The sequence below is a fragment of the Amia ocellicauda genome, chromosome 12 (genome assembly GCF_036373705.1).
Source record: "Amia ocellicauda isolate fAmiCal2 chromosome 12, fAmiCal2.hap1, whole genome shotgun sequence".
NCBI lineage: Eukaryota > Metazoa > Chordata > Actinopteri > Amiiformes > Amiidae > Amia > Amia ocellicauda.
In genome coordinates, this window is record NC_089861.1 from 21280020 (window position 1) to 21305600 (window position 25581).

Consider the following 25581-nt stretch of genomic DNA (forward strand, 5'->3'; position numbering starts at 1 on the left):
TCATAATTAGTAAAAGTTATATTAGCACGAAGGTCCCCTTTTCAACTACAATAGTTTCATTCTGGGGAGCTATTTTTGGAACTGGAAATAGACACTGAAACTGCACCCCATGTTTCACCCCCGAGGCTAGCTTTCTAATATTTTAAAAAATACCTCTAAATAATTTTAAGTCTTATTTATCGTATTAAGAGTCCCCTTTTCAAATACAATAGTTTCATGATTGGAAGCTATTTTTGTGACTCAGAATACAAAGTTGTGTACCATATGCCCACATTTGTCTTAAATTGGGTTGCAAGTGTTCAGCAGCTATTTTTATTATTTTTAATGGCAGTTGTTAAACTACTGCAGTTTTATATAAACTCATGTCTGAAATTGGTTTAACCTATTAATTCGTTTAATTTTTGTTGTTGTTAACTTTCCAATATATTAAGAATTACCATGAATATCCTAAATGTTTTTCACATCATATGTTTTTTCCTCTAATGTTCCATCTTACTTTTATAGTGTAACGCTCCTGCTGGTGTGATCCAGCAGTGAGTGTTGGAGCCCAGCAGCAGTGTAGCGCAGGGTCTTATGGGAGTCGCCCCTGCTACTTTGAATGGATTGTGCACCCAGGGCAGCGGTCAGCACCACCTGTAAATAATTGTGTGAAGGACTATTGTATGTGGAATTGCCATACAGACAGTCCTCTATTCCCCATGTGTTCCTGTGTTTGTCTGCCCTAGCTGTGTGGTGAGTGACCATCACAGTATAGCTGCTAGCACTTTGTGGCAATAAATGTGTTCCCGTTTTTGAAATGTAGAACCTGTCGCCCTTTTCAGGCACACCCTGGTCAATCACTCCTATCCTGGAAACTACTCCGATGACTCACGGGAGCCAGGGCACCCCAAGACCAGCTCCCCGAATCACGGTGTCCATCCTGTTCCCGCGTAAGGTTAACCCATAATCCCTGAAACATTGTTTCACCACTGACAGATCCCCAAACGATCTGCCACACTCCTCAACACACAGAAACGACAGACACTGCAGTCCCCACACACAGTCCCACATTTTTAATTATTTTTTTATTCAAGTTTTGTATTTAATTGTATTTAATAATTACGCTATTAATAATATTATTAACTACTACTCCTACCACTTCTACTACTACTACTACTACTACTACTACTACTACTACTACTACTACTACTACTACTACTGCTACTACTACTACTACTAATAATAATAATGTATTGGCAGACACCTTTATCCAGGATTATTTACAGGATACACTAGCAAAACAAAAGTTCCAAAATACAGAACAAAATTAAAAATCAGGCATAATATAAACAACAATTACAGTTTCACAATTACAGAAGTGTAGGTAAAATATACAGTAAATATTGAATACAAGTCATACATTTCTGTTTTAATAGCTTGTGCTGGTGGACTGCCCTAATTATAAACCCCAAAGCCAGGAACACAATTTATAGGCATAGTTCACCTGAAAGTATTTATGAATTCAAATTTAAATCCCCTCTTACTCATGCACACATTAATTACCCTGTGCTATTTTTCCTCTGGGCCAGTGTAGTGTTACTTAAAATTGTTTGGTCTAAAAATACATACAATATACATAACATTGAGCATTCAGCCATGGCTACATTGAAAGTGAAAGTGAATGTAACTTCTCCAAGGAGAACAAAATACAAACAAACAGTTTCAGGGAGTGGTGTAAGCTGATTTGTTTAGAAGGACATGTGTATAGACTTACCTGGAGACCATTAACATGAAGCTACAATAAATATTGAAGGCACATATTAATAACAGAAAATACTTCGCTGTTCGCTGTTCAAACGGTTTTAGAGAGATATGGATAAATATCCGTTCTTTGTGTACTTCAATGTCCCACACCTGGAAGAGAAAGATAAGTTGAAAATCAAGGCATATTTTAACATCAAGAGAAAATCACAAGGAGGCGAGTGTGGTGAATAGAGGAAATTGGTGGCAACTGCTACAAGATTGGTTTCAAGGAAAAAGATGGTGGGTTTTTGTTTATCTTCTGATTTAAACACCCTTAACTACCTATGTAACTTATAAGGCAATTTATTAAGTGTATTGTAGAAACATCATTAATTGTCAGGCTATGGTGGTAAAGTGAAAGCATGTGTTGTAGGCTTACCTAATGATAGTCATGTCAAATGTTATGATTTGCATTTTGTTGTTGGTGAAATATAATGTTGGAAGTAGTAGCAGAAATGGTAAAGTAGTAGTCTAATTTAAACTTTTATTTTTCATTAAAGCTCAGTCCAGGGTGCTGGAACAAAAGGATCACAAGATCACCATATCTAGCGGGGTGCTCAGTCTGTCCGTGCGAAGTTCCCATGCACAGCAACAGACGCCGACGCAATCTTGTCCTACTCACACGGTAAATAAATTGAATGAGCGGACGACAGTGATATGGCAGAAGCACTGGTGCATATTCAAAGGATTTCTATTGAACATTTTGCATACAAGCAATCACAACATAAATTGATATGAAACTACTTTGGAACTTGTATATTGCAGTAGTCGTGTAATCACATGTTAAATTCATGATTATATTTAATCATACATATATATATATATATATATATATATATATATATATATATATATATACACTCACCTAAAGGATTATTAGGAACACCTGTTCAATTTCTCATTAATGCAATTATCTAACCAACCAATCACATGGCAGTTGCTTCAATGCATTTAGGGGTGTGGTCCTGGTCAAGACAATCTCCTGAACTCCAAACTGAATGTCTGAATGGGAAAGAAAGGTGATTTAAGCAATTTTGAGCGTGGCATGGTTGTTGGTGCCAGACGGGCCGGTCTGAGTATTTCACAATCTGCTCAGTTACTGGGATTTTCACGCACAACCATTTCTAGGGTTTACAAAGAATGGTGTGAAAAGGGAAAAACATCCAGTATGCGGCAGTCCTGTGGGCGAAAATGCCTTGTTGATGCTAGAGGTCAGAGGAGAATGGGCCGACTGATTCAAGCTGATAGAAGAGCAACTTTGACTGAAATAACCACTGGTTACAACCGAGGTATGCAGCAAAGCATTTGTGAAGCCGCAACACGTACAACCTTGAGGCGGATGGGCTACAACAGCAGAAGACCCCACCGGGTACCACTCATCTCCACTACAAATAGGAAAAAGAGGCTACAATTTGCACAAGCTCACCAAAATTGGACAGTTGAAGACTGGAAAAATGTTGCCTGGTCTGATGAGTCTCGATTTCTGTTGAGACATTCAGATGGTAGAGTCAGAATTTGGCATAAACAGAATGAGAACATGGATCCATCATGCCTTGTTACCACTGTGCAGGCTGGTGGTGGTGGTGTAATGGTGTGGGGGATGTTTTCTTGGCACACTTTAGGCCCTTTAGTGCCAATTGGGCATCGTTTAAATGCCACGGCCTACCTGAGCATTGTTTCTGACCATGTCCATCCCTTTATGACCACCATGTACCCATCCTCTGATGGCTACTTCCAGCAGGATAATGCACCATGTCACAAAGGTCGAATCATTTCAAATTGGTTTCTTGAACATGACAATGAGTTCACTGTACTAAACTGGCCCCCACAGTCACCAGATCTCAACCCAATAGAGCATCTTTGGGATGTGGTGGAACGGGAGCTTCGTGCCCTGGATGTGCATCCCACAAATCTCCATCAACTGCAAGATGCTATCCTATCAATATGGGCCAACATTTCTAAAGAATGCTTTCAGCACCTTGTTGAATCAATGCCACGTAGAATTAAGGCAGTTCTGAAGGCGAAAGGGGGTCAAACACAGTATTAGTATGGTGTTCCTAATAATCCTTTAGGTGAGTGTATATATATATATATATATATATATATATATATATATATATATATATATATATATATATATATATATATATATGAAGATTATATTTTGAATTTAATATAATTATTTATTTAGCACTGCTGTACATTGTTTAGGAACACACAACTTCCTGGTAAACATAACAAGAATACAGTCCTTTTTGTTTTTACTGATAATATCTCTGCTTATGCAAAAGAAGCAAAAAGTTGCCATACCAGTCTGGGAGTGACATTTAAAATTTACAATCAAAGTAATTTGAGATGTCGAGATTCCTACCATTCCTGTGCAGTCTTATCACCTCATAAAAATAGTGGGAGAATTTCTAAATACTCTACTGTATTTTTGCACTTGTATTGTATTGCTCTTATGTTTTGTATGTCGCCCTAGATAAGGGCGTCTGCCAATAAATAAATAAATAAATAAATGCAAATAAATACAATCCTGAGAATCCAGTACAAGGCTCTGCAAACTCAAACCTCTATTTATATATGGGATGTTTTGTTATTTAATTGTGTTGGCTGCCTTACTGGAAAGATGGGTCACATGTGAGGGAGAATTCTTTTTTGTAACTTGGCTGTTTGTATGTTTTTTTGTTTTGTTTTATTGCATAAAGCAGGTGCATAGCCTATGTATATTTAAGGATGGCTGTTTGTGTTCACAGCCATGGTGCTGGTCTTTTTTAATAGGTGGGTTCTAGGGAAACTGATGCAGAGAACAGTAGATGTGGTGTGAGAATTGATATACCATACCAACAAACCCTAGCTCCTAGTGGAGCTTATCCAGGGAAACAGAATATCAGACAAGAGTGAATACCCCTTTAGTTTGGAGAGTTAGTACTCTTGCAGTATTTCATTACATTTCCAAGTGCCTATTTAAAATTGAAAGGTGTTTCTGGGTGATTTATTTTAGCAATTGTGATAGGCTTAGGTTTAAGGGGGGACAGTGGGGACAAGTCCCCACCAATGTTGAGAGAACATTGAATAGTCCCCCCCAATAACTTTTGCCCAGCTCCATAGGCATAGTGGACACATTCCCACCAATTCTGAAACCAAACCTACCAAAACCCTAAAACTCTTAGGGTAAGTTCCTGTTTGTAACTTGGAGGTGGTGGTCACATGATCATTGCATGCAATGAAAGACTGTAACATCTTATAATAACAAGCAAAGAGGAACTGATTTATGTGAGTGATTTCAATTGTTGTTATTGGCCTATGGCTATTATTATAGGTTTTAACATTGTTATCATGATTATCTTTTTCAGAAGAAAATATTAATTAAAATATTTATATTATTATTTCGTCATCAGTTTCATATGATGTACACCTGGGAATGTCTGTAAATCAGGATTATTATTATTATTATTATTATTATTATTATTATTATTATTATTATTATTATTATTATTTTATTTTTTAATAACATCTGATTGTGCCCCAGTGCCCATAATTTATCACTAGTTGATTAACTAATTAATCCCTGGTGGGCCATCCCTATAGTCAGTGAAATCATGATCATAGTAGCCTACTAAGATTTGATCAGTTATAGTTTGTTACTTCGTCTCCTAATTAAGTTTGTTTTTGTTTTTTCCCAGGCCAATGAAGTTCCAGGATTTCTTTCAAGTAAGGTGTAATTAACACATTTGAAGTAGACAGTCCAAATGCATAAATGTATACGTTATTATCATTATTAATAATAATATTAGGTTAAGTAATTATATATATATATATATATATAAATGGCAACACATTTTCCATTTAATTTTCAACCTTTTAGAGGTTCTGTTAATCCATCTTTCACTTTAAACAATGAAGGACTACAATAAGAACAAAACACCAACACAAAAAATATGGATCACTGGTCTCTGAAAAATAACAAGAGCATTTCACTTTTCATTTTTTAACCTGTAGGTACATTTAGATTAGACCCAACATGTGAATCTGCTACTGACATAGCATTTTCTCTAGCACCTAAGAAGGTCTTAAAACTGGACACTTATCTCCTGCGCTACCTGCAAGACTGTCCCCAGGCTTCCAGAGACTTGCAGGGCCAGCTGTCCTCTCTCTACAAAGCTGAGTGTGGACACAGGAGAGGCGTTTGTGACTTTAGAAGGAGAACTACCGTCTTCACATTGGGAGACCACAGTGGAGACAGTATTCAAAGGCATTGATAACAAATACAAAATTCACTTCGAAGAAGAACCTGCTAAACAACAAACCCTACTGAGGACACCTTCCTTGTGCTCTGAGAACATGAGGATCTACCCAGAAATGGTACAAGGCTTCACAGTAATCGTGGGGATGCATACAGATGTAGATAAGTGCCTCAGGATTCTGGAAGCCCTGGTCAGGAGGACCATCCGCACAGAATTCAGGGTTTCCCAAGCTCAGTACAGTCTGGTGGAGAATGACTTCATGCAGGCACTGGGAGTAGAGTTTCCCAGTGTTGTGGTAACCAGGAAAGACATGCTGTCTTAATTCTTGAGGGCTTCACTGATGACATCAGAACTGGGCGGCTTAAGTTGCAGGAGCTGGTTAAACAAATCCAGGAACGGACAGTCCAGTTATGCCCTTTGTTGGTGTCCTTTCTGGATAAAAGTGGTGGTGCCCAGAAATACATGGACATGTTCTGCAGAGACTTGAAGAGCCCCATGACAATGGAGGTGGACTTGAACCTGACATTGTTCAGTTTCTCCCAGGAGGCTCTGGAAAAAGCAGAGAAGAAGAAGTCATGGGGATAGAGGGGAAACTGACATACCCTGATAACCTCTCAGAGCTGAAGGAATCCCTGTTGAAAAGTGAGATGCAGATGAACCAGGCAAAGATGAGAGTGCAGGTTGATTATATCCAAGATGCTGCCTCTAGGAAGGTCAATGTCCAGATAGTAGGCTACAGGGACCACTTCATGCAGAATTAAAGAGGGAGTCCTCAGCCACATTCAAAAGAAGGCTGTGACACAAGAAACACTTGCTCTGCCCAAGCCAGAAATGGTAGAATACTTCTATGACCTGTTGCATCAGCTCAATCTGGACAGTTCACAAGTGGATATTTCTACAGAGTGCTTGCCCTACCCTGCTGTCCACCTTGCAGGACCCACCCGCATAGTGATGGAGCTCAAGACAGCCCTGAAGAGAGCTCTAGATACTCTGGTCTGGGAGATCCTGACCATTAATGAGCCTGGGGCTTACAAGTTCTTCAAAGGAAATGAAGATGTAGTTGCTGTCGGTAGATCACACCACTGCTTAATTAGACTGACAAAAGGAGAACTCCAGCTGCTCCTGCTATAGATGCCACAGTGCTCTGGTGCAGCATGCATCTGGAAGGAGGGCTTACCCTCATGGTCCGGCAAGGAGATATCACCAAGGAGAAGGTAGATGCCATTGTGAACGCCGCAAATGAGAACTTAGACCACATTGGTGGAGTGGCTATGGTCATCAGCCAAGCCGGGGGCCCGTTGTTACAGAGCGAGTGCAGAGAATGGGTGAAGAGAAGGGGGCAGGTGCCAGCTGGCAAGGCAGTGAAGACAACCGCTGGCTTCCTGCCCTGCAAGATGGTCATTCACGCAGTGGGGCCCAGATGGGAGGGTGAACAAGGAGTGGATAAGGTCCGAGGCCTCCTGGAGTGTGCTGTCAGGGAGTCCCTGGAGATAGCCGAGCAGGAAGGCTGCCAATCCCTGGCCATTCCCTGCCTGAGCTCGGGGTTGTATAGTGTGCCTGTGCACATTTCTGCTCAGACCATTGTGGAGACGGTGAGGAATTTCAGCAGGGTGCCTCGTACCCTCCAGTCTGTCACCCTGTTGGATGTTCGCAGGGACACCGTCAGTGCATTTCAGACTGCCTGTGTGTCAGGGCTGTGGAAGGATGACACAACCTTAAGGTCACAAGGAAACCAAGACTACATGTTGTCTTCAAGACCCCATGATACTTTAGCACCAGATGTCTGTAGCAGATTGGAAGTCGTGCTGGGAAACCTTGAAGACCAACAGGTAATGAACAATTATTATATACCATTGGTCTGAATTTGTGACTTTTCTTTTCTTGTGCCAGTCTATTTTAAATGATAGACATAAGTATAATAATGTTCTAAGCATTATTAAAGTATTTATAATCCACCCCTTTATATATATATATATATATATATATATATATATATAGTTGTTTGGTCCAGCTACATGTAAAATCATTTTATTGTGCTTTTCATAGTAAGGTATGGTTCGCACTTTGCAACATAGATGTTGAAGGAAATATAAATTCTTGTTACTGGTTTGTCATCGGCAGGTGGATATTTTGGTGGCCCATATGATCAATACAGAACTGCGTTCCACCAAAGTTGGAAAATCTTTTGTTCAGAAAGGAGGGGACCAGCTCAAGTCCAGGTTTGCTCACACAGTTCAAGGGAAACAAATTCTGCCTGGGGATGTGATAGAAATGAATGGGGTCACTGGTCTGGCCTGCAAACAGATCTGCTTCATTCAGTGTATCAGGTGGGATGGGCTACATCAAGGAAAGGCTGTGGAGGTAAGCACATCCGAGTGGATTTAAGCAACAAAAAAAACATTTAGCTTCAATCTGGAATACAATTTACAATACACAGGTGCATGTGCATGTGCATAATGAGAAACATCCTGTAACATGTATGTATATATGCAGTTAATGCACAGCAATGAAACAATGATTCAGAAAAGTTGGGCAAAATGGTTATTTGATTAAATCAAACATAATGTTCTATCAACTTAATACAACATAAAACACTTCAGTTGCAAATACTTTTTAAAATTACATTAGTAGATTACATTACAGATGCATACAAATGCCTGTCTGTAATAGTCAATATATAATCAAACGATACTGTCATTAATTATTAAATATTAATTACTGTTACTTCCGGTAGGTTATAAATATGAATATTAAACCAGCTATATGCTTCATTCTGCAATTCCATAGCACCATTCATACATCAGTCACACACATTTTACCATTTGGGAAAAAACATATTTTGATTGGCCTTCACACAGTAGAAAGGTGGGGTCAATTTGACCATTTAGGTTTGTTTTCAAAGTAATATATATAATAATATAATAATATATAATAATATAAAAAAGTTTCACCACGCAGCTGCATGAAAAAAAAAAATCTAACGTTAGTAATGGGTATGCAAAATTAATAGTTTAGCAATTGCGTGGAAAAACATGCCGGTGAGTTTGATGAGTTATGGGAGAAACAGAAGGACATGGAGACCCTGCTCCAAGCACACGGCAAAGAGAAGTGAGTATTGATCTGAAAGGGCATGAGTACCTGTGTCCGAGCTGCAGTGCACCAATAAGTCGTGGTAGTGCAGTGTACAGTATTGTTTGCTTTCTACGATTGGAAATGCATTGTATTGGCATGGGTAAGTGTTATTTTGGTAATTAGCAACTGTTGTATGTTGCATTAGATCGATGGGTATTGTGCATGTAGCTGTGCATGTAGCTGTGTAGCATTGTCATAATGTTTTTTTTCAGGCCGGTTATGAATTGTCCATGTTGTAAAGCAGTGCAGTAACCTGTATTCTTGTGGCAGGTATAAGTCTCACACATTGCCCCTAAAATCTGCCCCTACAATTCAGTGACCACAAGGATTCATGTGACCTGATGGAAGTGCGCATGCACCAGCAGCAATCCCCGCTATCTGCCTACAGGAGCGCGTGATCACTCGCTTGCAGCGCAAAGCACGTCATTGTCAATAGAGAACACGAATGGGGTCAAATTTGCACCATAAGTATCGCATTAAAAAAAAAAAATTGTAAATTGTAAACAATATAATGGTGAGATCAAAAATAAAAAAAATTATGCAAAATGTATAGAATTGTAAACAAAAAAAAATCGAAAGCAAAAAAAACAAACTTCAAAGCAAAAAAGTGATTGTCCAGCTTTTGACTGCAGGTCTCTGCACACACAAGATGTTTAAGGAGTCATTGAATCGGGTCTGCTGTTGATACCGAGACAATCGAGTCCCATCCCACACAGAGATCACCAGACCAGCCCACCCTGCTCACTGATTAGGTTAGGAAGAACCGTCACTCAAACCTACTGGACCAATGGAGACCCATGATCCACGCCTCCCTGTAAATCCCGCCCTCACGGCAAAACAGCGCCAAAACTCGTTATCGAAAAAAAAAAAACGAAAGCAAAGAAACTGGCAGTGAAAACAAAAATTGCAGCATTGCAAGCAAAGACAGCGGCTGCAGGCAAGCGTGTCAGAGTTTTGCTCTTGATTTAACATTTTTTGCTTTCGATACATTTTTTTTGTTTACAATTCTAAAAATTTTGCATTCGATTTTTTTATTTTTGATATCAGCATAATTTTTTTCTCGTTTTTGTTTTGTTTACAATATATATATTTTTTAATGCGATACTTACAGCGCTAATTTGAGCCCATACTTGCGCTCTGCTGCAAACAGGAGCGAGTTTAGTGCTTCTGCATGGTGCATGGTTGTCTCATACAATTGTACATGCTGAATGGATTGTTTAAAAACAACAGCAACTATACAAATTGTTTATTGAGATGTGTGTACATTAGCTACACTTACTATATGTAAGTATATGTACTCTTACTAGGTTACTTTATATGCATAGTTAAAGTTGCAGTTCTTAGTACTTGAGTAAATCTGCTCTTACTGTAAAATTGTATTTTGTGTAAGTTGCCCACGGGTAAGGGTATCTGCAAATAAAAAAAGATAACCTAATGCAACGGATTCATGTAGGCAATTAAATTAAGTATTGTACAGTCTTATCAATCTACCGTGATTGAGAATATACAGCTTTCTTTTTCCAACTTGAAGTTAAACTATGAAGTTTTTAAATTGTTACAGTGTTAAATATGAATGTGTGGCCATTTCTCCATTTGATACACGAGATAACTGTGTATCAAAATGAACTACAATCTAGAAAATCTACTTTTAATTATATATTTTTGCCTTATTTGGGCCAGCACCTCATGGGAGTGAAGATACTGCAGTGCACAGATGCTTTGAAGTTATATACACTCACCTAAAGGATTATTAGGAACACCATACTAATACTGTGTTTGACCCCCTTTCGCCTTCAGAACTGCCTTAATTCTACGTGGCATTGATTCAACAAGGTGCTGAAAGCATTCTTTAGAAATGTTGGCCCATATTGATAGGATAGCATCTTGCAGTTGATGGAGATTTGTGGGATGCACATCCAGGGCACGAAGCTCTCGTTCCACCACATCCCAAAGATGCTCTATTGGGTTGAGATCTGGTGACTGTGGGGGCCAGTTTAGTACAGTGAACTCATTGTCATGTTCAAGAAACCAATTTGAAATGATTCGACCTTTGTGACATGGTGCATTATCCTGCTGGAAGTAGCCATCAGAGGATGGGTGGTCATAAAGGGATGGACATGGTCAGAAACAATGCTCAGATAGGCCGTTGCATTTAAACGATGCCCAATTGGCACTAAGGGGCCTAAAGTGTGCCAAGAAAACATCCCCCACACCATTACACCACCACCACCAGCCTGCACAGTGGTAACAAGGCATGATGGATCCATGTTCTCATTCTGTTTACGCCAAATTCTGACTCTACCATCTGAATGTCTCAACAGAAATCGAGACTCATCAGACCAGGCAACATTTTTCCAGTCTTCAACTGTCCAATTTTGGCGAGCTTGTGCAAATTGTAGCCTCTTTTTCCTATTTGTAGTGGAGATGAGTGGTACCCGGTGGGGTCTTCTGCTGTTGTAGCCCATCCGCCTCAAGGTTGTATGTGTTGTGGCTTCACAAATGCTTTGCTGCATACCTCGGTTGTAACGAGTGGTTATTTCAGTCAAAGTTGCTCTTCTATCAGCTTGAATCAGTCGGCCCATTCTCCTCTGACCTCTAGCATCAGCATGGCATTTTCGCCCACAGGACTGCTGCATACTGGATGTTTTTCCCTTTTCACACCATTCTTTGTAAACCCTAGAAATGGTTGTGCGTGAAAATCCCAGTAACTGAGCAGATTGTGAAATACTCAGACCGGCCCGTCTGGCACCAACAACCATGCCACGCTCAAAATTGCTTAAATCACCTTTCTTTCCCATTCAGACATTCAGTTTGGAGTTCAGGAGATTGTCTTGACCAGGACCACACCCCTAAATGCATTGAAGCAACTGCCATGTGATTGGTTGGTTAGATAATTGCATTAATGAGAAATTGAACAGGTGTTCCTAATAATCCTTTAGGTGAGTGTATATATAGTAACATCCTGGGGAGTTTTGAGATTCAAACCCAGTCTCCTGCACCACAGTGCAATAGATTACATTATAACAAATACATTCATTCAACTCTGTATATCACAATCAAGTTCACTTTTCAGCAATGTTCTTAAATGTTGTCAGAAAAATTAGTACCTTTTTGTATATCTATATTTGAGGAACAGATAAAAAAAAAACATTCCTAGCTACATTCAGGCATTCAGACATGTGGTGATGAAATTTGAATAATTTTTCCATTACAGGCGCTCCGCAAAGGGTTGAAGAGAGTCCTGGAGGTCTGCGAGAATCAGGCCCTGAACTCTATTTCCTTTCCAGTGATGGGTCCAGGAATCGCTCTTGGTTTCCCTCATGATGAAGCTGTCAGGCTTCTGGCGGATGAAATCGCTCAATTTGAACAGACATGGCTGACTAAACATGTGTCCACAATACGCATTGTCATCAAACCAAGTGAACAGGAGTCTGCAGAAGTGAGTGGTAGTTTGTGTCTGCTGCCTAGCATATGAAAACTGTTACTTTGTTCTATCACTACAGATTTTCACTCCTTTTCCGTTTCTATGCTCACACTTTGGCATCTATGATTTTCTGAGATTCATTTTCTTAGCATTAATGCGAATGCCCAGATCTTCCTCTCTTTTCCCTCCCAATTCCCACTTGCATCTTCCTGCCACCTCATCCTGGATGGATTTGCATCAGCTGGACCTTAACTAAAATTCAGCCTCCTCTACATGTCCCCTTCCTCTCTGTATGTTCTATTTTCAAATCCCTTGACCCCACCACCCTCTCCCCTTCTTCCTAATATACCATAAATCTTGTTTTACCAATTGATTCTTCTCTTTCCCTCTCAGCATATATCTTGCTTGGTACTCTCACTGTATCTTTCTGAAGAACACATGTCAAAAGTTGCCTGCTGCAACTCTGAGTACTTTCTCTTCACTCAAATGGAAATATGTAAAATGCTACACTGGCTGCTCATGCTGCCTGTATTCAATTTAATAACCTTGTCTTAATTCATTGCTCTTTTCACTAAGTGTCTGTTTAGTGTCTATAGTCTTGTGTTTCCTCATATATACCCACTGACCTACTCCACTCCTTTTCAACAAGTTGATTTAGTACTGGCTTCCCTCAGGTGACTAACTGCTCATTCTTTATCCTCTTGGTATGGAATTAGTTTTTCATAAGCCTTAGAACTGCAGAACTTTTTGATGCCTTCTAAAGATGCATCTATTTAGATTAAAGGCTACCAATAGACTATTCTGATAATCTCTAATACTTTGATTTAATTCACTCTAATATGTAAATTAATTATATAGTGATATAATTAACCTTTGTAATGCTGTAGAGCATTATATTAATTTTAATATTAATGTTCATGTAGAGCATTGCTTCTTAGTAATTATATAACCATGAAAGGGACCATAAATAAAAGCTATATAATCTATTATTATTATTATTATTATTATTATTATTATTATTATTATTATTATTATTATTCATAATAACTTCAAAGACCCCTTGTAACAACTGCATTCCCTAAAATCCCGCAGCCCTACATTAGAAATATTTTGTATGAATCTCTTTCTGTTCTTGGCCAAAGCAGTCACCCCCTTGTTTGCCATTTCATCAATAAATTCTAAGGCATAGGATTAAATGTGTTTTCACTACATAGTGAGTGTTTTAAGGTGATTATGTCTTACAGGCAATCCAAGATGCCCAGGAAGGACTTTTCTTAGATTTGGCAAACCAGTCAGGACCATGTAAGTGACTGAACTATCCACAATTGAACCAGGATCTACTAGGGGCTTGTGTTAGTGTGAGCTTCTTAATTTTGACATATAATTCGGCTTCGCTGACTTGACAGTGGAGCTGTGACTGTGGCTTCCTGTGAGCTGGCTATTTCCAAAGCAATCACAAACAGGAGTAGGTTGCCTAGCCTTAGTGGTTTGATTTGTGCTATATTCATTATAGCATACCATATCCCAGCTAACAACATATGTGCTGAGAGAACAGAGTGAAACGCTGTTGTTGCAAAACAAATGCTGTCACCAAACCTTCTCAACATGAAACTCCTAACACTTGGTCACCTGGTGAAGGCTGTGGTGACAGTGCAACTATATTGATCTTTTTGTGGATGAAACAATGTGTTACAACACAACACAAATGAATATTCTGAAATCTTACGCTGAAATTAGACTGTCTGAGGAAGCAGGTTTAGTATGCACTGTATATGTATATGTATATACAGTATATACAGTGGCTCTCAAAAGTATTCACCCCCCTTGGACTTTTCCACGTTTCATTGTGTTACAACATGAAATCAGAATGGATTTAATCAGGAGTTTTTGCCACTGATCAACACAGAAAATGTTCATAATGTCAAAGTGAAACATATAATCTGCAAATTGTTCTAAATTAATTACAAATACAAAACAGAAAATAATTGAATACATAAGTAATCATGCTCTTTGCTATGCACAACTGTCTTTAGAAGTCAGGTAAGAAGTTGAATCCACCTCTGGTCCACCTCTATGCAATTAAGGTGTGCCACATGATTTCAAGTTAAATATACCTGTCTCTGGGAGATCCCATAGTTCCTATTAAAAACTGTATCATGAAGAAGCAGGAACATTCAAATCAAATCCAGAATAAGGTTCTTCAAAGCACTAATCAGGGGTAGGATATAAGAACATTTCCAAGGCACTGAGCACAGTAAAGTCCCTTATTAAGAAATGGACAGAATATGGCAAAACTGAATCTGCCTAGATCAGATCGTCCTCAGGGAGGCCACCAAGAGGCCTATGGCAACTCTAAAGAGTCAGCAGAGTCCTTGACATCATTCCAGTGCTTACTCAAGACGCATCTTTTCAGACAGTACTTATAATATTAGTCCTTTTAACCTCCGTCAGATAGCACTTCACAGATTGTTATTATGCTTCTTGTGTTTTTAATTTGTTTCCTGCTTGATCCCTTTCCCGTAGCCCCTGACTGTGACCCCACATCTTGACAGCACTTAGCTTTTACCGTCCAGAATGTAGGACCTCACTTACTGTACTTGCCTGTGTAAATTGCAAATTAGAAGTTGTAAAATGTATTTTATTTTGAATTGCTATGTTTTATGTACATTGAATTTGTAATGATTGATGCCTTTATTGAACTGTATTTTTGCACTTTGTTTTGCACTTATGTTGTAAGTCGCCCTGGATAAGGGCATCTGCCAAGAAAAAAATAAAATAAAATAATAATAATAATAATAATAATAATTATAATTATAATAATAATAAAGGAGTTATAGTCTTCTATGGCTGAGCCGGGAGACACTGTGCATACTGCAACAATAGCCCAGGTGCTTCACAAAAGTGGCCTTTATGGAGCAGTGGCAAATCAAAAGCCATTGTTGAAAAAAATTGACATCAGATCTCGGCTAGACTTTGCCAGAAGGCATGTGAGTGACTCTGATACCAAGTGGAGGATGATTCTATGGTTCTATTCTATTCTATCCTGATGAGCAAGCCTTTTTTGGTGCATGCCTAACACTGCACATCATCCTGAGAACACCATCCCTACTGTGAAGCATGGTGGTGGCAGCATCATGCTATGGGCATGCTTCTTGGTGTCAGGGCCTGGAAACCTTGTAAAGACAGCGGGCAAAATGGATGCAGCAAAGTACAGAGAAATCCTGGAAGAAAACCTGCTGAAGTCTGCAAGAGACCTGGGACTTGGGAGATGATCCAACAGAACAATGAACCCAAACATACAGCCAAAGCCACACTGGAGTGGCTTAAAAACAAAAAAGTCATTGTCCTGGAGTGGCCCAGTCAAAGCCCAGTATAGATGCACATATTTACCTGTAGGGTGTTTATGGTTATATAGATAGTTTTTAAGTATTTGCATGTTAATATAACATTGTAAAGTATGAAAACAATATTCAACCATTTCCTTTCAGTACTATTGTATACTCAGTTAGTAGCATTCCTGCAGGGCTTTAACACCTTATACTGTACTTGTTAGAGCTGAAATGCAGACCATTGGACTTCATGCAATGTTGTCAGAAGGTATTGTGTTACCTGTGATGCTACACTGACCCATCGTTATCCTTCACAGCATCCTTCTTCCACTCCATCACCTCGGACCTTGATGAGATCACTGTGGCTGTGGGCAGGGTGCGGGTGCAGTTCGTGTTTGGCAACATCTTAAATGAAACCACAGATGTTATCGTCAACTCCACTGACTTCTCAACCAACCACGCAGGTAGACTAGTGGGTGATTGTACAATTACACATCAAAGTTCTGATTTTCATAATCTGAATTTTATTAATCCATATTGTATGTTTTCTTTCTTACTTGCTTTCTTTCCTTCTTTCTTGTTTGCTTTCTTGTTCACTTTCTTTCTTACTTGCTGACTTTTTCTTTTTTCTTTCTTTCTTTTTAATATAGGACAATCCCCTTTTGTTGTTTCTGCTTAGAATATCACATGCCATTTTTAAATTGTTCTGGAAAAGTAATAATAACAATTAAATGTTAATATAGTAATAGGATAGTAGTAAGTTATTTAGTCCAGGAGACCAAAGTGAGCATGTTAAATTGAATCCTGCATAGGAAATGATAATATACAGTAGCTTTATATTTGCCCTAGTTGCATAGGGGTTTGACTGTCATATATTCTTACACACCAATACATAATTACATAGAAAACATAAATATATGCCAAATATTTTTAAATTGGGTGAGATGATCTATATTCATGTTTTTGGTGCTGTTGATATTATGTTAAATGTGTTCAATGTAATATCTTTACTTTCTCTTCATGGTTGGTCTTGTGGGTTAGAAGTAATTGTCATTTTGTTTCATTCCCTATAGGTGTGTGCAAGGATATTCTGTCTGTAGCAGGAGTGACTGTCCAAAGGGAGGTGGAATCAGGTTAGTTTTTGACAGATTGCATATCAAATGGCAGGGGAAAGAAGTTTAAGCTGAAGTTTTTCAGAAAAAAGATAGTAACTGTATTATTATAAAAAAAAACTGAGGATTTGTCTCATGCAATTTGGGTCTCAGACACTCTCATGTATATTTTACAGATCACTCTATATCACCAATTGCAAAATGGGAACATATGCTAGGTATTTGTTAATTAGGTAAATTAATTTAAGTCAATTTACAGAAATCTGGGGCAATATTAGAATAATGTCTTAACTTGCCTTCCTACCTTATCTTCTAGGATAAGATTTTTCCTATATTGGTATTACAGAAGCACTTCCTTTATCTCAAGTAGCCACATTTTCCCAACTTCTCCAGTCTATCCTAAACTGATTTAGAAAATCCTATGTATCTCAATATGGGGACAAACCTGCTTTAACTCACTCACCACAAAGTACTTAAAACATTTCAGTCAGATATATTCCACTTTCCTGTTATGGTTGTCCTACAACAAAACCAACCACAGTTATCTGAAAAAGAAAACTCCCAAAGAGGACTAATAGACATTGCCTACAATTGCCTTTCAAAGCTGCCAATAGGCCCCTGTGCATTTGTCACCTGTACAGATGCATCAAGTGCCAAAATGCACTGAGCATTGTGTGCCTCTTCTTGAGGTGCACTGACTGGGGAAGGTGCAGCAAGGCACTGACTGCACCAAGTGTGTGGAAAGCACTGAAGTGGCTATGACCAGTATCAGCACCGAGCTCAGTGTCAGGTGAGACGAATACAGTATAGACTTTACTCTAGGCACTTTGTATTGTCCTTATTTTGTGAGTCTCCCTGGATAAGGGTGTCTGCCAAGAAATAATAATAATAATAAAATAAAATAAAAAATAATAATAGGCATTACGTGGGAGACTGAAAAAGCAAGGTAATGGGGAAAAATGATCAAGAAATATCTGAACTTAACCTACAGCTTCAGACTAGAATAGGTAACTGACGGGGAAGAGAACCCTCAACCAGGCTTGGGGTATTAATAGACCAGCTAGTGATCTCAAAGCAAATAATCTCAAAGCAGGCAAGGGGCCTGAAATCAGCAGATTTGAAATGCAGTGGTTTTCACCCATTCCCATTGTATAGGCAATTTCCCATAGTCCCCTTTGGGAGTTATGTTTCACTTGAAAGATAACTGTATTATCATTATTATGTTTATTATTCATATTTTATTAATTCTCATTTTGGACCAAAATGCAAAATTGTGTACACAACGTGAAGTGAATATTTTGTCTGGAATTGAAACTTCATTGTCAGTTTGTAACATTGCCATTTTATCTGTGTTCATAGGCTAATACTTATTTACTGAGTTGTTGGTGTTAACTGCATTTTGATTTATATTGTGCTTTAAATGAATGTTGAATTTACATGCATGATTGTGCAGATTGGAGAGTCTAAATCCTTGATCAAGGCTATAAACTAAATCTTTTGTATAACCAAATCTCTCTCTCTCAGCCAAAGTGGATTCTGGTGACATCTGGCAAACCAAACCAGGCAGTTTCCCATGTAAATCTATCATGCATGTGTGTGGGCAGAAGAATCCCAATGTGATAAAGAATCTTATCCACAAGATCATGTTGCTGTGTGAGCAAAACTATTTCCAGTCAGTCGCAGTGCCTGCTATTTGTGCTGGTGAGTTCATATCTTTGTCCACATTGAACATCAATCATCAACAAACGTACAGCAAAATAAAATACATAAATACAATAAAATAAAATATAGACCTGTAAACATTTTACATGATCTAGAATAAAGTGAGTGAACATTTAAGTAAATAAACCATTTAGGCACGGAGGAGAGAAAAACTAAAAAACTCCTATGGATGGCATGTAGGAGAAAATTTATCTCTGGGGGTCCACGGCTTAGGGCCTAGGCCTAATGGTTGCCTCTCCTCCAGGCAGTATAGTTATTACAGCAGCAAGGAGATCAGAAAGTTATTTATCGGTGCTGCTGGCTGTGGTCTTCCCTCTGGAGGAGGCCTTTCGCTGGCCATCAGGGGTGGGGGGGTTGGACCATCAGCAGACTTTGGGTTGCGATGGCTCTTCAGACCTTGGGTGTGGATGCCCCTTCTACCCTCCGTGGTGAGGTGCCTCTGGGGTGGGTTGTGCCTCATCAGACTTCCATGGTGGGGGACGAAGTGCCTTGTTGGACCCTCGGAGGGGGCTGTTGCTGGAAGACAAGAGGGCAGTCGTGCTCAGATACTGGTCATGCAGTGCAGGACATTTCCAAAGACAGTTGTGCAATTGCATGTCCACGGCACACCGGCGGCACTATGGGCTAGAAAAACGGAGACTGAACAGATGAGTCTTCATCATAAGAACATCATAAGAACATAAGAAAGTTTACAACGAGGAGGAGGCCATTTGACCATTTGGTGTCCATTGGTGTCCAATGATCACATCTAGTCTATTTTTGAAGGTTCCCAAATTGTCAGCTGTGTGAAATAACAACTCTCTGTGTGAAAATAACTAAAATAACTGTGTATCCTTCTTCCTCATCTTCTTCTTCTTATGATTATTATTGTTATAAATATTTTGCAATTATTTGAAAGATGCATTATTCAAGTTAAGTTATAGAGTTGCAACTACAAAATCATGAAAGATCATGACAGTACATAACAAATAAAGAACTATTAAAAAAAAAAAGGTCTTAATCGAGGAGATATTTTAGATTTGGATAGGAATGGAGCTCCAATAGATACATATAGGGCCCGATATTTGTAGGGTTTGCGCACCTTGCAGAGGGGAATGCACTTTACAAATGGCTATCAAGCAAAAATGTGCATTATTTGCAATATTCTAAACCCTGTTTAGCGAAGCACAAACAGATTTGCGAGGCACATGAAACAAAATCTTAATTTCAATGTTGCCCTTAGACTTTGGGCAATTTGTTTTGCAAGGCACACATTTTTTGTGAGGGAAATGCACAAAGTTTGAATATCGTGCCCGTAGTGTGCTTCCAATACATAAGTCATCAAGAATATATGTTTTCAGATTAATTTATCCATGTGTAAAGTTTATGTACAGTGAAATGCAGTCTGAAACTGGTTTCCTAGTATTGTTTTCTTACAGTTTTTGCCTAGAGTTGTTTTCATTCAGAGTTTTATACCCAAATTTAACTCTGCCCATTACGGTGAACAGAACTAAAAATTAACACTACACTTTTTTTTTTGATAGGCACAGGTGGACTGGATTCCATGGTGGTGTCTAAATCAATCCTTGATGGGATCTCTTCAGCAGTCAGCACCGGATCCTTTAAATACGTCTCTAGTGTTCGTGTCATCCTTCTGAAGATTAATGTGTTTAACGACTTCAAATCTGCAGTACAGCATCACTTCATGACAGCAACCACCAACACAGCAGTTTCTGGTAGGCTCAATACAGTGAAAGTATGAATGATCTGCACATACTGGACCTTTATCCAAATTGTATCTTTCAAATGTCCTTTAATTATCATACATTTTAACAGTAGTGATGTGTCAAAGGACCAGACTGGAACTTCACTAAAGAGAGAGTAATTATAAGAGTAAAATATAAAAACTGTTACAAGCTAGGATAGCAAAAATTGTTGAAAAAATAAAGAGAAATAGTAGATAGAAACAAATTTGAAAAGTAATGGAAAATGGGTCTTTGTATTGTAAATGTCCTAAAAATAAATGTATATTTAATATGGAAACAACAAGTCATGGGTAGGGACAGACTCTTTCTTTGATACTTTCCTTATTTCTGCAGCCCAGTCCAAGTTTCAGATGAAGCATGCTGTGCAAGAAACAGCTGTTCCTGCCTACACAGAAAATCCAACAATTAATCTCTGTGGACTGTTATCCGCCACACAGAGACCTTCCACGACAGCTGTCTTTGAAATCATTGGGCAGAAGGGAGACAATCTGAGAAAAGCTAAGGAGAGAGTGCAGTCCTTGTTTGACAGCCAAGTTGACAAACAAGAATTTCCCAAAGAGGACCTGTCCAGACTTACTGAGGAGGACATCCAAACCATTGTGCAAAGTGCTTCTAGCCTAGATGTGCAATTGGAACAGAGATCTGATGGAACAGTCATTTTAAAAGGGCTGAAACCCAGAGTCAATTACTTGTTGCAACTGTTTCAGAGGACTCTTCACGAAGGCCTGCTGAGGGAGATGACAGTGAAGGAGCAGAATTGTATGTGGTCCAGAGTTATGTGGTGCCTTGAGAAGAATGGAGATTGGGAACACTTCCCCAGAGAGGCCAACTACCTGCTGGAGACAGGGGGGTCATCAGCAGTTATGGATGCAAGTGGGGGAAAACTCTGCATAGATCTTCAGAAAATGGAGGCCACCAATGAGAGAACGGCTCAGGCCATGAGAATAAAAAGGCTGGAGAGCCAGTCAGGTGGGCAAAAGGAGGTTCTTTCTACCAACATGTTGTGTAAATTAATGCATTCATGTGGACTTACTCTATATTGCATTTACTGTACCGTTAATTTTGCAATCTAAGAGCATTTTAGCATCTTACAGGTATAACAATGTTAACAAGAAGCAGGATATAGGCTAGACATGGTCTGTTTTGGTATTCTGTGCTTTGATCATCCTGTCATGGAATGGGTCTATTTTTTGGCTGAATATTATTACTGTCCCAATTTAGATTTTACAGTCCCACTGTACTGGGATAATATGGGCAATAGAGAGACCTTAAAGAAAGTGGAACTACAGCCCAGCTCTTCAGAGTACCAAAGAGTGAAAAATGGCTTTCTGAAGACGGCAGGCAAAACTGTAATAAAAGTGAGTACCTAGCTTCAAGTTAAACACTATAGAGGACAGTTTCCAGTGACTGGTATTCTTTGCAATTCAATATACTGGTAATAATAAACTAAAAAGAAAACACAATAAGTTTTAAATATTTCAGTTTCTGCTCTTTTCAGCATCACACGTTGAAGATTTTATATTAAGTTCAGAATGTAATAAAGGTACTGTTCAGACCATTTTGCTAATCTGGTTCTGAATGTTACCTCTCTTATATTGTAAATTTACTATAACATTTTTCAACATGTAGTTGTTAATTAATGATATAATTCCATTACTTTATTGAAAGAACCCATAGAGTCAGCTTGAACTACACAGCTGAGGTGTGTTGCTGAGGCCCACACATCTTTGAAATAGTGATTAGTGTATAATAAATTATAATACAGTGTAATGTAATATAATTATAATTATAGAATAGAGCACTCCAGTAAAAGCAAAAGTGAGATGACTCAAAAGGCAATCTGTAAAGTGTATTAAATCTATTACAATTAGGAACAAGTATTTTATCTTTGAACATCAAATCAAAGGTGTTGGTTTTCAGTCTCATCTTCCTTAGAGTCCATATTACAACCAGTACATAATACTAAGGTAACATCAAAAGTGGTAATTTGTATTTCAATAATTACATTTATGTCTTATTACCTGCTATAGATGTAGCATTTTTGTTTGTCTCTGTTTCAGATCGAGAGAGTGCAGAATGTGCGTCTGCGACAGAGCTATGAAGTGCAGAGAAAGCGGTTTGAGGATAAGAACGGTGTAAGTGCTGTCTTTGAGAAGAGTCTGTACCACGGCACCACACAGGAGGCCTGCAGTTCCATTGAGAAGGATGGCTTCAACAGGAGATTTGCTGGACAGAATGGTAAAATAGCATACAGAGGGATAAAGAGGGAAGGTTAAAGGGCTAGTTTTCGGCTGATTTTCCCCCACAAGGATCCCTGAAAAGGAGAAAATATATGATTATTGTGTAGTCAAGAATCACAAACTTATTTTCCAGCCTCAAGTGGTTTTTACACTTAACCACCATGTAGTATATGTATCAGTACTAGTCTGGATATTAGACTGCATACGAGGATGAAATTATGATTGAACAATCACATTAAATATTCAATGTAAATATTCTGATAAAAACACTACAAGACAGACTTCTATTATCTAATACTTTTTGTATCTTGGAGAATGGATGTTAAAATCCCTGGTCTAAAGTCTGTTTTACTTTTCTTTTCAAAGGGACGTATTACGGCCTCGGAGTTTACTTTGCAGTACATGCCAGCTACTCCGTCCATGAGAGTTATGCGAAACCGGATGCCGATGGCCTGCAGCACATGTATGTAGTCCGGGTGCTGACTGGACACTACACCAAGGGGGAGGAGGGCATGAAAGTTCCCCCTCCACGCACCCCTGCAGACATAGATGACCGCTATGACAGCCTGGTAGACAACCTACTGAAACCAAACATGTTCATTGTTTTCCACGACAGCCAGGCTTACCCAGACTACCTTATCACATTCAAGTGACCCCAGAATACATCAGGAGGGGAATGTGGGCATTTATATAAAGAACTGACTTTTAATTATACCTATCAAAAGGTATATAAGATATATAATACCTTATTAATCTCTGCTGCTTACAGATCTGTGGCACAGTTCTTATTAGGCAATTGATGTTAGAATTGGTCTTGAGAAAAGTCTTCATCTACTCTTTTCCTTCTTCTTGGAGTTTTAAAAGATGAAATTGACCAATCACAATTATACACGTCAGTATGAGCTCATATAATGTGTGCATTGCATAAATTTCTGGCCTCCAAGAATGTTCAATGACATCACACAGCAAACCCCAATGTACAAAATTAGAGTGATTAGGAAGTTCTTTAGTCAGTAGAGCCTGGTTTATTGAAATATATCTAAACACAGCTGCATGAGCCTTGATTACCTATTTTCCAGATACACTTTTGACATGATAACCCCAAGACTACAAAAGCAGTATATTGCTACTTTTACTTTAATTTAGCTTTGTTTGCATGTTCCTTATATGTGGTTGTTTTTCACCAATCTTTGTCTATATATATCTGTCAAATTATGGTCTAAATTCAGAAGTAGGAAGATACAGTGGAGTGCTTCTGTGTCCTGGCTCTCTGAAGCCCTTCACAATAAATACAGTGAGAAAAATTTACTGTTTCTGAAAGTAAAATACTTTTTCCTAACTGAGAGAGAGAGACATAAAGATGGATGCAGATAAACAGAGAAGACTACAACTTTTTACCTTTTTGTTTAGACTTAGACTCTGATTAAAGTTTTGGGAGTTGAACTGGTTACTGTATGTCTTTTTATATTTTATATTGCTTCAACCCTCCCATAACAGTGGTCTGTGATTAAACAGGCACACACATAGAGTGCATGTTCATTATTGCAGAATAGGGGGACGTGCCTAATGTTAAATCTATGGGAAGGGTAGTGATTATGAAATGAGGGGAGTGATTATGAGTGATTTATAGTGATCATGAAAATGATTTTCATATTCTGGTCAGTACTCCAGCCTGGACTACATATGGTACAATCAAATGTAATGATTGGTCATGTCTGCATGGTATGAATGTTGCTATTGTTGTTTTAATGTTTTTTTTTTTTTTAATTACTGATACAATGGGGGAATAATATGGAATCTTCTAAGAAGTGATGGAGCCAGGTGCTGGACTATATAAAGCAGGTTAGAAGGGCTTCCAGGAGGTTAAAGTGAGGGAAAAAAGTATTTGATCCCCTGCTGATTTTGTACGTTTGCCCACTGACAAAGAAATTATCAGTCTATAATTTTAATGGTAGGTGTATTTTAACTGTGAGAGACAGAATAACAGCAAAAAAATCCTGAAAAACGCATTTCAAAAAAGTTATAAACTGATTTGCATGTTAATGAGGGAAATAAGTATTTGATCCCCTATCAATCAGCAAGATTTCTGGCTCCCATGTGTCTTTTATACAGGTAACAAGCTGAGATTAGGAGCACTCTCTTAAAGGGAGTGCTCCTAATCTCGGCTCATTACCTGTATAAAAGACACCTGTCCACAGAAGCAATCAATCAGATTCCAAACTCTCCACCATGACCAAGACCAAAGAGCTGTCCAAGGATGTCAGGGACAAGATTGTAGACCTACACAAGGCTGGAATGGGCTACAAGACCATCGCCAGCAGCTTGGTGAGAAGGTGACAACAGTTGGTGCGATTATTCGCAAATGGAAGAAACACAAAATAACTGTCAGTCTCCCTCGGTCTGGGGCTCCATGCAAGATCTCACCTCGTGGAGTTTCAATGATCATGAGAACGGTGAGGAATCAGCCCAGAACTACACGGGAGGATCTTGTTAATGATCTCAAGGCAGCTGGGACCATAGTCACCAAGAAAACAATTGGTAACACACTACGCCGTGAAGGACTGAAATCCTGCAGCGCCCGCAAGGTCCCCCTGCTCAAGAAAGCACATGTACAGGCCCGTCTGAAGTTTGCCAATGAACATCTGAATGATTCAGAGGAGAACTGGGTGAAAGTGTTGTGGTCAGATGAGACCTAAATCGAGCTCTTTGGCATCAACTCAACTCGCCGTGTTTGGAGGAGGAGGAATGACCCCAAGAACACCATCCCCACCGTCAAACATGGAGGTGGAAACATTATGCTTTGGGGGTGTTTTTCTGCTAAGGGGACAGGACAACTGCACCGCATCAA

The 25581-nt window shown here is 38.9% G+C and overlaps 1 protein-coding gene across 1 annotated transcript; it reads left to right on the forward strand.

The window, feature by feature from the left end:
* Positions 1-1829: 1829 nt before the first annotated feature.
* On the forward strand, positions 1830-24549 carry LOC136764017 (protein mono-ADP-ribosyltransferase PARP14). The gene is made up of 13 exons (XM_066717847.1): positions 1830-1966; positions 6573-6757; positions 6855-7022; positions 7124-7858; positions 8151-8390; positions 12376-12600; positions 13830-13887; positions 16232-16378; positions 16988-17047; positions 20827-21462; positions 21715-21851; positions 22554-22731; positions 23100-24549. Exons 1-13 carry the CDS (start codon positions 1852-1854, stop codon positions 23384-23386), a joined length of 3171 nt encoding a protein of 1056 aa, XP_066573944.1. The 5' UTR covers positions 1830-1851; the 3' UTR covers positions 23387-24549.
* The last annotated feature ends 1032 nt before the right edge of the window (positions 24550-25581 follow it).

What these genes read in the sequence shown, in the direction of transcription:
- LOC136764017 (XM_066717847.1), top strand. Translation starts at nt 1,852, where the DNA reads ATGGATAAATATCCGTTCTTTGTGTACTTCAATGTCCCACACCTGGAA. An exon ending in GGAAGGTCAATGTCCAGATA is followed by an intron (nt 6,758 to 6,854) that starts GTAGGCTACAGG and finishes GCTCTGCCCAAG; the next exon opens with CCAGAAATGGTAGAATACTT. An exon ending in ATCAAGGAAAGGCTGTGGAG is followed by an intron (nt 8,391 to 12,375) that starts GTAAGCACATCC and finishes TTTCCATTACAG; the next exon opens with GCGCTCCGCAAAGGGTTGAA.